At 53.7% G+C, this 15,388-nt stretch overlaps 1 protein-coding gene across 20 annotated transcripts in view; it reads left to right on the top strand.

The window, feature by feature from the left end:
* Positions 1-15,388, top strand: part of DLG1 (discs large MAGUK scaffold protein 1) — a 63,991-nt gene that overhangs the window by 38,025 nt on the left and 10,578 nt on the right. For all 20 annotated transcript variants that reach the window (XM_026722250.2, XM_026722252.2, XM_026722256.2 and 17 more), the window contains 7 exons: positions 1,650-1,794; positions 4,591-4,717; positions 5,441-5,597; positions 5,846-5,948; positions 7,936-8,050; positions 9,436-9,612; positions 12,862-12,931. In XM_026722250.2, the coding sequence (XP_026578035.1) occupies positions 1,650-1,794; positions 4,591-4,717; positions 5,441-5,597; positions 5,846-5,948; positions 7,936-8,050; positions 9,436-9,612; positions 12,862-12,931 (894 nt within the window). The remainder of the gene's footprint in view (positions 1-1,649; positions 1,795-4,590; positions 4,718-5,440; positions 5,598-5,845; positions 5,949-7,935; positions 8,051-9,435; positions 9,613-12,861; positions 12,932-15,388) is intronic.

A 15,388-nucleotide genomic window follows, 5' to 3' on the forward strand; every position in this document is an offset into this window, starting at 1 on the left:
GTTGGGAAAAAGTAAAAAAAAAAAAAAAGCAAGCAATTTCTGTAGGCAGTTTCTCCTTTGCCTGATCCTTTGCCTACTGCCAGCATGACCAACTTGCTTTTTATGGGCAGACTCTTGAAACGCCTTCCTCTCTAATCCTGCTCGGCTGGGGCCGGGGGAGGGAGAAGAGTCTAGGACTACTCGCCAGGGCCAACTCGCCGCAGGACAAGAGTTGCACTAATATTGAAGAAATGGTAGAATAGAATCATTAAAGAAAGGATGCCAAATGAGGGGCAAATGAAATGCGAATGACAAAAATTAAAACCATTTTTTATTTATTTTAAATAATTAAATTGAATTGTTGAATTGTCTCATGGTGAGTTATCCTGCGGGCAGCTGGCTGTGGCGAGCTGCAGAGGGAGGGAGAAGGCGGGTCAGGCGAAGCAGAAATTGCCTACGGAGGTTGCTTGCTTCGCCCTCCCCATCCGCAGAGTAGAGAGATTGAAGGGATTTCAAGGGAATAAAGCTGTTTGCGTAGTGCCCACACGCCGCCTCTGCCGGTGCACCCAATTCCAAAGGGTGGAGGAGTATTTAGAAGGCAAACAAAAGTTGAATGTGTGAAACTGAAGGGCCTTGTGTCTCCAAATTTGGCTGTGCGTAAATATTTTTGTAAAGAATTTTGATTGTAATAGTAAAATATAATACAAACTGAATTTAAAATAGAATAGAGACAAGGAGTAAAAGGAGCAAGAAAGAATAAAAAGGAAAGAATATATATAAAAAATTTCATAAAGAATTGACTTCGTTGCAAGAAGTATAAATACATTTAGTAACTCTTCATATTTAAATTTACAAATATTCATTTCTCCATCCCATATCCCATTTCTTATCTATAAGCCAATCCATGAAACATTTTTTCAGTCTTGGTTTCAACAGAAAGTCTGTAAAGGTAGCAAGAGATAATAACATATGTTGTTTTAACTTTGATGAAATAAACCAATTTTGTATTAGTTCATTTTATTGCTTTCCTTCAAACATTGTCAGGATTTGATTTCACTTCGTGGTCTCCTTACACACACTTTTTCAAGACTTTAATAAGCGTCTCTTATAAATCCAATAGGGAAAAAAATGATCTGGGTCGCTCTCCTGTTTTGGCTGAGTGGCTGTGAGTTTGACGCTAGGTAGTGGCAGATAGGGCAGATTATTAAAAAACCCTTTCTTGGTTTGTCATTTGTTTTTCTCTTTCAAATTTTAAAGCATCAGCCAGTTTCTTCTGTAGACCCATTGAAATATCCTTTTCTAAATCATTCTCTTGGTCTCTCAATCATCAATCCCCTTTTGATACCGTTCCTATCTTGTCAGATAAAATTGTTGTACTGTTGACATTACGTCAGTAACATCTTTTGGCCAGTCTATTCAAAGAAGCAGACACCATTATTGACCTTGTGTCTGTGGCTGATTCCATTCTTCAAAAGTCTCCCCCTGTATCCTTATTGTCCTAATGCTTTGCATCGGTCATAGCAGCAATCTGGAGACTTGCTGGGCCAGAGTCCAACGTCTGCCGGCGCCAGTGGGGTTCTCTGTCTTGTGACACAGAGCAGCGCCAGTGATCCTTGGGGAAGACCTGTTTTCTTCCAGGGATAAGCTGGTTTGCATTCTCCCTCTTCCAGGTGAACAACGTTTGTTTAGAAGAAGTGACCCACGAAGAAGCCGTGGCTGCTTTAAAGAACACGTCCGATTTTGTCTATCTGAAACTTGCAAAGCCCAGCAGCATGTTCATAAACGATGCTTATGCACCTCCTGAGATCACTGGCTGTAAGTTTGGATTTGGGGTGGCTGTTTTGTATTAGAAAAGAATTAACTAAAAGAATCCTTTCTCTCCTTGTTCTCTGTGGACATTTTGTTATTTTCTGTTTTGAACATTTTATTAGATTATAGAATAAAATGCAAAAATACAAAAGCAAGTAGGAAGACCCCGTGGGGGGGGGAGGTGAGGGGGGAAAGAGGAAACGGGGGGAGATGCTCCCTCTGTTGCAGTAGACTGAAGCATTAACATCAAACCCCTCAACGTTTTATTTTTCCACAATAATATAAACTAGCCGTTTCTATAACTGTGTGCCAACAATTTTCATGTAAGAATAAATAGCATTTTCACTTCTGTTGCCCCAGTGTCTTGCAAAACCATACATAATGTTGCTAAGATACAGTAACCGAAGAGAAAAGGGAAAAAAGATCTTTGCATGGGTTCTTGAGCGAAAGGATGACAAGCAGACAGAAAATGATTCTGGCCACTTTTGCAAACCTCTGGGAAAATCTGCAGGCGCAGGATGGGAAGCTTGGCTGGATAGAAGGGCATCTCTACGAAGGGTGGAAGATGTCCAACGCTTTACTCTCAAAATGGCATAATTATGACTTTTAACCCAGAAATTTTCTGAGAATTAAATAATTTGTTTGTTTAACATAACTCGAAGCCTTTCCCATTCCTGGGGGGTCTGAGCAAGGATAAAATTACATAACAAAAATTAGTGCAGAGGCCTCATCCAGCGCATGGGAACAAGAGCTTTGACTTGCCTGCAGAAGGCATCTGGGATGGAGGGGGGGTGCACAAAGGACATGGACGCCCCCCCCCACCCCCCCACTTCTGACGGGATCTTCCCGCTGGGCCTCTGTGCTGCTGCATGAGGTCTTCCAGGTCACAATCAGGACTATGAATTGCGCCTGGATTCCTGTTGGTAACCACTACAGTGTGGGCAGTCCTCGCTTACTGACTGCTCATTCAGTAACCGTTTGAATTTATAACAGTGCTAAATAAGCAGATTTATGCCAGCGCTTGATGCTGTGGCTGTTGCAGCCTCCCTGCACTATAGAGATCCAGGCGCTTGGCCACCAGCGCCCCTTCCCAACAGTCACCATCCCGCCTCCCCCCTGTGATTGCCGCTTGTGGCCTTCAAGCCACCTTCCCACAAGCAAAGTCAAGGAAGAGCCAGGCAGGAAGTTGTGAGTCGCAGTCATGGGGCATTGTGCTTGATGACCACGAGTGGTTCATTTAAGGACTGCAGCTGTAACTGGCGTCATACGTTGGGCGCTCTTGCATGGATTTTTTTCATTTACAACCACCTTGCTTCAAGGGAGTTGCCAGTTCCCTTTAGCAGTTGGAAAATGAGGACTACCTGGAACTTTAAAGTTGGTGTAGTTTCCTACGGGTGAGTTTGCGCCAGCTGTAATTCTGGGATCATTCTCAATGGCGGCCCCAAGTAAAGCTCATACCACTGACCGAGTGGCGGTCGAGAGGTGGATTAACATTGCCAGGGCATCGTGGGTTGACCTACCAGGGGTACCCCTGGCAGACCAGCCAAAGCAGAAGCCAAGAACCCAGCAGACCTGAACTCGCAACCCATCTCCTCCCTTTGCGGGAGGGTGGGGAGAGTGGCTGCTACTGGAACCGAAGGAGCCTCAGGGAGCCTCGTTGCTCTGCTGCGCTCTGCTCTCCACCTCCCCAGCCTGAGCGCTGGGAGGGAGCAGCTCGTCCTCCGGCTGCTGCGATCCGCTTCAGGGCTCCCCCAAGGCCGACATTCCACGGGTTCAGCTTCAGCAGCTCCTCTGAACAACCCAGAGCCGCCTTCACTTTATCCGGGGTCTCCCTATCCTCCCTCGGCCAGAGTTTCATTCCTCGGGCCATCTGGCAATCCAGTCGTTTCCCATTGGTGTGTTTTCGTTCTTCCCCTTCCGCCTCTCGACCGCTGCATGGCCACCCAGGAGCTCCTTGCACCTCTGAGGCCTGGTCCTCAGAGCATTTCCTGAGACGGTTTTATCCTCTGGATGCTGCCTGGCCCTTGTCTCCTTTCTCCCGTGGGCCTGTTTAGAAAGGGCTCTGCCCCCGTTTGGAGATTCTCCACCAGGACCTGCAGGTTCAGCTTCTCTTCCAAAGTTTCCCACAGCCAAACAAACGAAGATTTCACGGCTGGGGGCTGGGGGGGCGCTTGTGCTGGCAAATACACTGTATGTGGAATGAATCCTTTCTTGCCGAGCGGTGCGGTGCTCTTAACATTCAGTGGCCAGCACCGGGGTCTGTGGCCCTACCTGGCACCAAGTGGGGGAGTGGGGCGGGACTGCAGAGTCTGTGTTTGGCACTCTGAGGTTAGACAACCCAGGTCCCTGTATGGGCATCCGGCAGCCAATGCCGGCCGGGCTGCCTCCACGGCTGCCTAAATGCGGATGCCAGGAGGGCAGCAGAGTGTGGCTGGGAGGGGGGAACGGCACTCTCCTCTTTCCCCCCACCCTCCCCCCGTACGTCTGGCAGGAGCAGGTGGGCCTGGTGGCAGGCCCTGGCATTAAGGGGGACCGGGGCAGACCGTCAGAACTTAGCTGTCCAGGCGCTTAGCAGTGGCTCCTCGTTGGGTTGGGGATGGAGATCCTCCAAGGTTCGTTTTGGGCTTCCCCCCACAAGTCATCTGGCCTGGAGGTGGAAGTGGAGCTGAGAAGGTCACTCTTTGCCTTCAGCATCCATAGCGCAGAGGTGCTGGGCAGGTGAAGAGGCAGCTTCTGCCAACTGGGGCCCCGGGCAGCAGAGGGCATCTTCGTCTGACTGACCTTCCCCCTCCCCCTCCCCAGCTTACTCCCCGCCTGCGGAGAACCATGTCAGCCCATCAAGTTACCTGGGCCAGCCCTTGCCGCCAGCCTCGCCGGGGAGATACTCACCTGTTCCTAAGGCAATGCTGGGAGAAGACAAGATCACCAGGTAGGAAGAGTCCCTGCCTTTTCAACCATCTCTGCAATAGGTCACCGGGTGTGGCTGAGCCCTGGGGGCGGGGGGAGAAGATAGCTGGCAGAGCAGGGCACCCCAAAGGGAAGGAGGCGCCTGGTTGAGAGTGGGGGGGGGGGCATTCACTGCACGGAAGGGAAGGAAGGAAGGAAGGGAAGGGAAGGAAGGCTCTCGTCAGGCCGACTGAGGCTTTGCAGCATAGCTCACACCTCTCCAGAAGGAATATTCCATCAATGGATGACAGGCTTTCCTTGACTCACGACCATCAGTGCCTGGAAGAAGGGGAGCTTCACAGCCAGTACAGCACTTCTAGCTACATCGCAGAATGTGTATACCGCGTATATACATACAATGACAATAAAGTATTATTATTACTATTATTATTATTATTATTATTATTATTATTATTATTAACATATACTGCTGGAGAGTGAGCTAATTTTTATGTAAGTATACATGTTTCATTTGGAAAAGAGGTGATTACTAATAATTTGATTTTGAGATGATGATGAACTATATAGGTTATAATCTTCTATTGTTAATCTTTTACATAGATGATTATAAAGAAATATGGATTGAAATAGGTTTATATAAATTTTATAGATGCATATATCTGTGTATATGTCTGTCCTGAGTTTGTGCACCTTTGGCGGCTGTTATGCCGAGGCTGCAGTGGCTGTAACTTGTTTGTCCTTTTAGGGAGCTACGGAAGCTGGTGCTGCATCGGGGCTCCACCGGACTTGGCTTCAACATTGTGGGGGGAGAGGACGGGGAGGGGATTTTTGTCTCCTTCATCCTTGCTGGTGGGCCTGCAGACCTCAGTGGGGAGCTCAGGAAAGGAGACCGCATCATTTCGGTAAGAGCCTGCACTGGAGGACGCCGGTTGGGCCTCCTTGGGCTGCAGGGGGAGGGGGCGTCTTCTTGGCAAGGGCCCCCAGACTGTAGGGGGCTCTGCCTGGCAAGGAGGGCGTGGGGGGGAGGCCTCCGTGACCCACCAGGAGGCAGCTTGGCTGTCTGCAAGAGGCTGGGTTGGGTTCCAAGCTGGTTGATTTGGGGACATCCACGTCCTGATGCGAGTGACGTCTCCTTTGCGTTGCTATTCAGGTAAATGGCGTGGACCTCAAAGCTGCAACCCACGAAGAGGCAGCCGCTGCCTTGAAAAACGCCGGTCAGTCCGTCACTATCGTGGCTCAGTATCGTCCCGAAGGCAAGTGAAGGATCCAATGAAACCCTCTTTCTCTTGGGAACCCCCTGCTAATGGGGGAGAGGCTGCAAGGCTACGAATGTCTGGGTGACGTGAGTTGTAGGTTTGCTTCTCAGGTGCCTTTGGAAACTGACCCGAGAGGCTAGGGCCGGTCACAGGCAGGGGAGGGGGGCCCTCGGAAGCAGCGCCCTCTGGTGGGACCTGGGAGAGGCACTCGCCTGCCACCCCTCCCGTGTCCCGATGACTCTGGCCCTCTTAGTGCTGGGCAGGCCTGGCTCACCCCACCCACCCCGACACACACACACACCTGTGGGTCTAGATGCGCCTCTTCGTTATCCCCAGCCTCAAATGCCCTTCCCTTGTGTGTCGCCTTTTGCTTTCTTGTTTTTCTTTTCTTCCTTTTTATAAGTTGTAGTCCCCCACCCAGAGTCGCCAACTTTTGAAACATTTTAGAAATAAAACACCTAATAACATATTATGGCTTCATTCTTCAGAATGGGAATCTCGCCCTGTGGGAAATGTCTCTGCATTCCCTAGTCTAGTCCTCAGTTAGTGACAGTGAGTGGATCCCGAATTGATGTCAATGAGCACCGTGGTTGTAAGACCTGATGTCATTTGACCACATTTTTTAACGATGGCAATCCGTTGTTAAGTGAGAATCACAGGTCATTAAGTGAGTTCCTGGTGGCTTCCAGGCAGGCAGATAGGGCCCAAGGTGTGGCATGAGCGCGGTGGGTTGGGGAGGGTACAAGGGACTGACCAGAGCAACTGGCCACCTTCCCTGACAGCTTCCCTTTGGACTCTGCTTGCGGGAAGCCGGCGGGAGAAGTTGCAAAGGGCCGTCAGGTGACCCTGGGAAACACTTTGAAGGCTGAACTGTTAAACAAGAACCTTGGTCAGAATCCCCTGGCCAGTGGGGTCGGCAGCTCGGCCTTTCTGATGGAGGAGCACAGGGGACAGTCCCACGGGGGCGCAGGCGCTTCCTCTCTCATGCAGGGCCTCCAAGGCTATAACCCACACCTTGGGCTGGACCTGGGATTGGCTCCGTGTTCCTTGTGTCAGCTTTGGAAGCCAAAGTGAGATTTGCCACAAACCTGAGGAAGTGGGGGGGGTTTCAAATTGAGTATCTCTAAGTAGACAAAATAAAATTCTTTTGTTAGTTCAATGTCCTTGAGTATGGCGCAGAATGAAACAAGAATCTTACTTTAGGTTGGATCGTGATTGGGCCATGTGGGGATGGGATGACGGCCAAGCGGGGATGGATTTGTAGTTTTGAATATTGCAAGGGAGCTTGAAAACTTTCAGATGCGGGATTCCACCAATGTGCCAGTTCCTGTCTTAATAAAGCAATCTTTGACAAGATGTTTGTCTTGGAGTTATTGCTGGAGAGGAGGGTTGCTGGAACGCAGATGCCTTGGGCCATTTTAGGGCCGCTTTCTGTGCCAGCCTTTCTGTGGCTTCCGAAAAGCCTTCAAGTGCATTGCAGTAGTCCAAACGCAAGATGACCGAATGCCAGGGAGGCCCAGCGCTGATGCTCTCTCTCAGCCACGGACAAGATAGATCGTTTTGGCACTGGCTTTATTGCTAATCGAATTGGTTAATCTGCTGTTTCATTGCTTTTAACAATGTATGATTTTGTTTTCCAATTTTCTTAACTGAATGCTCACCAGAGCAGGAGTAGAAAGATCAGACAGATAGACAGATAATCCTTTTTTTATTCTGTCAAATTTCTGGAGTAAATTTGTATAGCCTTGCCGTGTCTTTTGTGTGTGTGTGTGTGTGTGTGTGTGTGTGTGTGTGTTTGTGTGTGTCTGTATGAGCAAGAGAGAGCAAATACGAGAGGAAGAATACGCGTTTTAAAGGAACACCAGATTAATGGTGGAGTTATTCCAAAAATCTAAGTGGGCGTAAGATTTGGGTTGCTCAAAACCCGGATGATTCCTCAGCAGTAGCATTTGTGGGACTGACCTGGCATTTCCCTTTTCCTCAGAATACGGCCGTTTTGAAGCAAAAATCCATGACTTGCGAGAGCAGATGATGAGCAGCAGCATGAGCTCAGGGTCTGGCTCTCTGCGGACCAGCCAGAAGCGGTCCCTCTACGTCAGGTGAGGCTTTGGCGGGGCTGCTGAGGGGCCTGGCTTGGTTGTTGGCGTACCACATGGAGCTACACAACGTTCGCCCCAACCCCCCTGTGGACCCTGCATCCCAAGCCAGTCCTGTGGAGGGGAGCGCCACGTTATGTACGACTCAGGTGGCGGCTGTAGAGTCCCATGGCTGGCAGGCCCAGCAGGCTCCCCATCCAGACCCAAACAGCCCTTGGCTGGACCTGGATGCTGTTGCTTGCTGGCCTTGGAGTCCAGAGGAACGTGGGCGTGGCCGGGGGCCAGGTGACATTTGACCCTATGTTGGCTTGAACTGCTCCTTGAGGAAGGAGGACAATCACAGTCCCCCCACCCCCCTGGCCCAGTTGCCCAGCTGGGATATTTCACCAACTAGGAAGAGAAAGCCCTAAGCTTCGCCCTCCAATGTGGTTGCCCATGGGATGCAATTTCCCTTTCTGCAGGGTCTTGAAACCCACCCTGACGTGCTCCCCTTCGCGCTCTCTCCCCTCTGGCTTTACCTCTCCAGCCAGGGCCAGGCCTAGAGAGGCGGCCCCACTGCCTGTTCTCCAAGTCTCTTGGACGATGAAACGTATCTGCTGCCCGAGAGCTGAGCAGGCCTTGGAGCCCGGCAGCCCTAACTAACTTGGTTGGGCAGCAGAGGCCTGGATATTTGGCTATGACTGAATGTCACGAAATCTGATCCATGAAGAGTCTATCCAGCCAGTCTGCTTGTCTTGGCCACCTGCAGCGCCCCCAACACCCCCCAACACCAATATCAGCAACAAAAAAAACAACCCTTTGCTTTTGTTCTTCTCCAGATTCTTTCATCTGCCCCCCTCCTCCTCCTCTCCTTGGGTCTCAAGACACGAGGGTCCTTCCTTCACCCAGCACTCCCCCCACCCACCCCCGGCTGCTCCGCCTCAGGATCAACTCTTCAGCCTCTGCGTTTCCCGCAAGAGTTTCATCCACCCCGTCTCAGTAACACCCATGAAGCCGCATTTGCTGCCCTACATTAAGGTGCCTTCCTGTAGGTTCCCCATGGCCTTTGCCTTGGCATGGCAGTGCTAAAAGTCTTGGGTCATGCAAGCTGAGCTGGTACAACTGTAGAAGCAAAGCAGAATATGCTCAGACCACAGGTAGCCCGTGAGACTCTGGTCGTTTTTCCGCCCCTTAATGCAGCAGCCTCTCCCGCAGCTGATGGCGCACCACCCAGCCTTGCGGTGCATCTGCATTGCCCGGCCCTTGTACTTGTTTCGGGAAACCCGGAGCAGTTGACCTGGTTTTCTCCTGGGGACGCGAAGCTCTTCCTCGGACCTGGTTCTGGCTTTCCCCTTCGGTTCTGTCCCCCGGTCACCTGTTTCCCCCTTTCTGCCCTTCGCCTTCTGCAGAGCCCTCTTTGACTACGACAAGACCAAAGACAGTGGCCTCCCCAGCCAGGGGCTGGACTTCCGTTTCGGCAACATCCTCCACGTCATCAATGCCTCGGACGATGAGTGGTGGCAGGCGCGGCTGGTGATGCCAGGCGGGGAGAGTGACCAGGTTGGCGTCATTCCCAGCAAGCGCAGGTATATCGGCTGTCTACTCGCCGGGCGGCTTGAGGCCTGGGCCAGCCAGGGCAGGGGGTGTGGGAGAGACTGGCTGCTCCCCTGCCTCCTTTCCTCCCCTGCGGTGAGGTCCGCCTTTTCCTGGGAGATTCTCTCCCAAACCTGATGGGAAGGAAAAGCAGGCAGGCTGAGGCCAAACGTCTCCCTTAGCATTAAAAAGGGTGAGAGGATTTCTGTTGCTCAGTGCAGGAAATAAAGAGGGAACAAGTTGAGATGGATTTCGGGATAAATAAGGCTTGCCTTTCACACGTTGCAACTTGCTGGAGCCCAGGCCTTCTCTCTTTTAGGCAGGAGAGGAGGGTCCGAGAGAGTCCTTGCGCTTCAAGCTGTTTGCCGTTGGCCTAGCTCGCCATGTAGCCATGTTCACGCCTTCTAATCTGCCCTGTTGGAGGCTCCAGGGTGAAGAAGTGATATGTCCCAAGCACATGTAACCCCCCCCCCCACAAGATGGGTTTAATATCAAAGTAGTTGCGGGGGGGGGGGGGAGGCAGGCAGGCAGGGCAACGCTGGAGCAGCATCCAGGGGCACATGAGGCAGGTGGCACCTAAGGCTGCTGAGAAAATGCCTGAGACAGCAGCAGACGTGGGAGGAAGGTCGAGGAAAGGAGGGGCCATGGCAACACAAGGCGCTGCCTGGGGTGCACCACTGACCGAGAGCTGAGGGGGCGGGCTCTGGGACATCCCACCAATGGCTGCAGTGGGCTGGGCTGAAAGTCGGCCCCGAGGCCGCGAGCATAGCAGCCCAAGGACGGGTCCTGAGCGCCAGGTCCAGAGAAGGAGGGCCTGGGCCATCCAGAGGGGCCTCGGAGGCAGGGAACAGGGTGCAGGCAGCAGTTGCGTATGCTGAGTGGCACAGCCAACTAGCCAGCGGGGTGTACAGGACATGCCGGCCCCAGTCCAGGTGGGAGACCCCACAGAAGGTCATGGCAATAAGAGGGCAGGGGTCCCGTGGAGCCCCCAGGTGCAGACGGTCAGGCAGCTGCTAGCCCACCGGCCAGACAGGCTGGCAGCAGAGAAAGACCAGAAGGCAGCTGGTGGTGGCAGCAGATGCGGTGCTGCCAAAGGACAGCAGCATCAGGAGGAAGGAGGAGGAGGAGGAGGAGGAGGAGCGAGGGAGAATTGGTTGTTGTTGTTGTTGTTATTGCGGCCCTTCTCCCCTGCGAAGGGACTCTGAGCCCCGATGCAACTGGAGGCTCCTGTGGTGCCCAGGAGATGGATCGTTCCAGGGCACAGAGCCCCCGCAGCCCTTGTGGCGGTTCCCTTCGCTGAGCCTCATGCCGTTCCCTAGGAAGCTTGGAGGGAGAGAAGCCACCGGTTTCCCTGGTCTGTTTAGTTTGGAGGAGCCGAGAAATAGCAGGATCCTCCCCCCCCTGCCCCCCCCCCCCAAAGGCCTTAACTGAAGCTACAGCGAGGGCTGGAATCTGCAGGTGGGGGTGGGTGGGGGCTCCTTTTCCACCTGCCGACCATCTGCTTGTTCTCTGAGGACTTTGGGTGGCTAACAACACAACAGCAAACAGCTCAGAAGTGCGCCAAGGACCGCATGCCAGAGCCGCCCACTCAAAACCTGTCTCCGGCCTGGCTGATCTAATGTCCCTGCCCCAGCGCCTGGGGAAGAGTCCTGGCTTTTAGGGCTTCCTAGAGGCATGACCAGGGTTGGCGGCCCTCAGGGCAAGTCCCTTTCCGGAGGGCAGCACCAGGAGGGGGCACCCAGGAGCACCTTCACTCGGCTGAGTCTGCCAGGATAAGCAAGCACAGTGGAGCCTTGGGCGATGCTGGAGTTTCAGCCCCTGAAATGCACCGTGGAGCCTCCTGGGAGCCCGGGCACAGAGCCAGGGGGCTGCATGGCTCTCCTTAGCCACCAATTGGGGGCGGGGGGCGGGCTGCAGCTCCAGGACGCCTGCCAAGGACAGCTGTGGGAGACTCTGAGCTCTCTCAGCCTAAGAACGTGGGCAGATGGATTTGTGCCAAGGTCCTCTTAACCACAGGGGCCACCTGCTCTTCGAGCAGAGCTGTGGGTTCAAAATGACCCCCAAATTGCACCTCAGTTCCACCTCCAGGTTCAGGGAGGCCCAACAGGCACAAAAGCACTGACAAAAGGACTGGGTTGAAAGGAAGATGGCCGCCCCTCATCCGGAGGCATCACTCGATTGGCCCAGGCTGGAAATGTAGAATGTGAGTCTTGTCGGCATCTGAGGGTGCTGCCCCCCCGGCCAATGTTGGCAGATGGTCTTTCCCAGGGGTTTCATATACAGATGTGGAATGTGGTGGGGAGAGCAGAGCCTCAAGGGGGGTCTAGTACTGGACCTCCCCCCCAATACAAATTTGAGTCAGTCAGGGAGAACCATCACAGGATTTGGGGGAGGTCTCTTCCCCCACCCCCAACCCCCAAGTCTGTCTAAAAGTCAATGGTATCAATAGTTGCTGAGAGGTCAAGGAGGGCCAGGAGGACATGCCACCTAATTCTGGACCTGCTAAAGGTCATCAGGGTGACCGCTGTTGCCCCATAATCTCTTTCCTCCGGGATTCGAGGGAGCTGAAGACGGACGTCCTAAAAAGGGAAGTTTGGAGCTGAATGCAAGATGTACGGTTGTGATGGATCCGGCAGTGGTTTCTTGCAGACTCTTTCCCTCAAAGACACACGGAGGGATTCAGCCCTGGGTGACCCATGAGGGGCTCTGACCAGGCAGGAGGGACCCTGGAGGCGAACAGAGTCAACTCTCCTCCGCCATCCAAGCAAAGCTTCGTTTCCATGGGATGTCGTGCTAAGGGCCCACTCCCCTCCTGGCTGGGCTCTGGAAGCCCTCCCTGGAGTTGATCTGGGGTGGGGACTGAGCCCCTTTCTGGCAGGTTTCCCGTTTGCCTCGCCACCTGCTGTGTGTGGTGCTTCTCCTGCTCTTTGGAGTGCGGCCCAGAGTCGAGCAAACGAATGCCTGTGTTTGGCCAATTTTGTTGCACAAGGTGGTGCTTCTGTCAGGTGCATTTGTGAACTGCAAATTATTCAATTATTTTTTGGCCCATTAGGCAAGTACGGAGCGTGGGGAGGATTCTCCCTTCCGTGGGGAAAGCTCTGCCCAGCGCCAGTGGCTTTTGCGGATCCTCCTCCTCCTAGCAGCCGGCCTCGTGGCCAGAGAGGCGCGTGGGGGTTCTGCCCCACGAAGGGAAGTTCAGAGCCAGTGAGCCTCATGGGTTATCTCCTGCATTTCCCTTGCAGAGTGGAGAAGAAGGAACGAGCTCGGTTAAAGACGGTGAAGTTTAATTCTAAAGCAAGAGGCGACAAAGGGGTGAGTTTGGATTAATGACTGCCATTTCAGAGAGAGAGAGAGAGAATATACCTAAATATTTGTTCTTGTTAAATTCTGATGGGGACAATTGGGGGGAGGGGGTGCTTCAGGTGTGAAGCTGCTTAAAATCCAAGTCTCCCCCCAGAGGTGATGGTCCAACCTCCTTCTCCTCCTCCTCTTCGCCCACCCTCTCTCGGGCCCACGGAGTCCCCTTTTGGGAAGCTTTTCCTAACGCCCCCTCAGAACCTGCCTTCCTGAGGCCCCCTCGATGCTTTGGGGAGCCGAAGGTAGGGCCGGCCAGCTTGACACCCGGTTGCCAGAAGGTTGCCACGCTCCCTCAAAGCCAGGGAGCTAGGCCGGCTGCCTCTGTTCAGTGGGCAAGGCCGGTGCTCCTGACCACGGCGGAGCCTTCTGCCCAGGTGGTGCGTTTGCGAGTCTCCTGAGTATTCAGCCGAGTGAGCTCGCTTGAATTGCTTCCCTTCGGCTCTGCCGATGAGGCAGGGCCCGTCTGGGCCTCGTCTGGGCCCGGCTGCCACAGTCCCATCCCCAGAGACCCCAGAGCTCTTCCACAGGACACCTCGTGGCAGACCCGAGGGGGGGGGGCATTTTGGGGAGTCCCACCCCCGAGACCCTAGCCCTAAGGCCAATCCATTAGCCTTCTCGCCGTAGCATAAAGGGGAGGTTTCCGTTCGGAGGTTTCGACACGAGCACCGGATGCTAGAAGCTCAAGAGCTGACGAAGACTCCCAGGGCAGGTCCTGATTCTTTGTAGGCCAGGATTAGGGTCAGCTTTAGCTCTGAAGAAGAGCTTCTGGGGTGAGAAACGTCTTCCAAGGAAAACCAGGAAGTCCAGCTGCCGCTTGAAAAAAAAAAGGCACCTTTGGGGACAACCCTGACCTGGAGGGCTGAGGGCCTCCCTAGACCTTCTACTGCCAGTACATGACCCCACCCTTCAGATACTTAGACGCATCGGGCTGGAAGGGGCTGTGGAGGTCTTCTGTCCAACCCCCTGCTCAAGTCAGGGGACCTTAAATTCCATTCCGGACAAATAGATACCCGGCCTCTTCTCTAAAGACCTCCGTGACGGAGCCCCCACGACTCCAGGAGGTCCAGCTGTCCTCACCGGCAGGAGAATTTCTGCTTAGTTCCAGGTTGGAGCTCCCCCTAATGAGCTTCCTGTCTTTCCTTCAGGGGCTCTGGAGAGTAGGTCAACCCCACCCCACCCCCTTGCCTGGGACAGCCCCTCAAGTACTGAAAGGCGGCTGTCACCCACCCCAACCCTCCTGGGCTTCCTCAGGCTGGACACACCTAGTTGCCTCAGCCGTTCATTATATCGTTTAGTCTCCAGACCCTTTATCCCCCCCAGTTGCGCTTCTCTATAGTCTTTCTTGGGGCCCGGCCTCTTTTTTTCTAAGACATCAGAGCTGGACGCTGCGTCATCCCAGGGGCGTCCTTACTGCTGCCGTCTGAAGCGGCGCTATCGCTTCGGTTGCTGGTGACGCTGTCCCTCTCTGGAGGCTGCCTAGGATTGCGCTGGCTTTTGGGGCAGCTGCAGCAGACGGCCGGCTGGTACCGAGGTGCCGGGGGTCCACCTGGTTCTCCCTCACGGTTGCTGCCTGACGGAACTGCCTTTTGTTGAATAAGTCCCTCAAGATCCGTCTGCCTGTTGAGTCCCCCTTCTATCCCCTCATTTACAGAAAGGTTGAGCCCTAAGGCACCCCACTCCCTCCGTGCAGGGCCTTCTCTCTCCCCTGGACTCTGATCTCTTGTGGGCACCTTCCACTTTGTCCTTCTAAAATGGGGCATCCAAAATCGGGCACAATGTCCTCAGTTTGGCCTAGTTTGGGGACAGTAATTGTCTCAATAAATTCTCTCCAAATAAAGGGAAGGGAGGAAAGGGCACTTCCAGAGCTGCCAGATTCTGTCATTGCAACCTTGCAATAAAGATGGTGTCAATGCTTACGGCTGGGGCTTTTGGTCTGACTAAGGGCCGACACCGGCCTTGCAAGACCGGAGGCTCTTCCCCTCCCCTCCCTCGCTTTTGCTTTCCAGAGAGGCTCCCTTCTCACAGGCCTCCTCCGAGTCTGCTTTCCCCTGGGAGGAGAAGCCCACAGGATTCCTGCTGGGGGGAGGCAGGTGCTCGGCTGCTGGCCGGGCCCATTATCTCCCACCCGCCCCGGGCTAGCCGAGTCACGATCCGTCTGGGTTGCCCCGATGAGGCACGGAAGACCAAATAAACCTTTTATGGCACCTTGGCGACCGTCCGTATCCTGTTTCTGTACAGCCTAGGAATCCAGGCCTCTGTCCCTGGGCCTGTAGGTCAGCCTCCAGGGTTCAACTCCCCTCCTTCTCCCTTTCTCGCCCTCTGGGGCCCAACCCTTTTCCACCCCGGGAGGCAGCCGGTGCGGGCTCTGTGTTTCTGTCCTGATGTTCTCTGTGTGTGTGCATTTTGGGGTCA

This window comes from Pseudonaja textilis, chromosome 4, assembly GCF_049901715.1.
Source record: "Pseudonaja textilis isolate UNSWEBS1 chromosome 4, rPseTex1.2, whole genome shotgun sequence".
Lineage (NCBI taxonomy): Eukaryota > Metazoa > Chordata > Lepidosauria > Squamata > Elapidae > Pseudonaja > Pseudonaja textilis.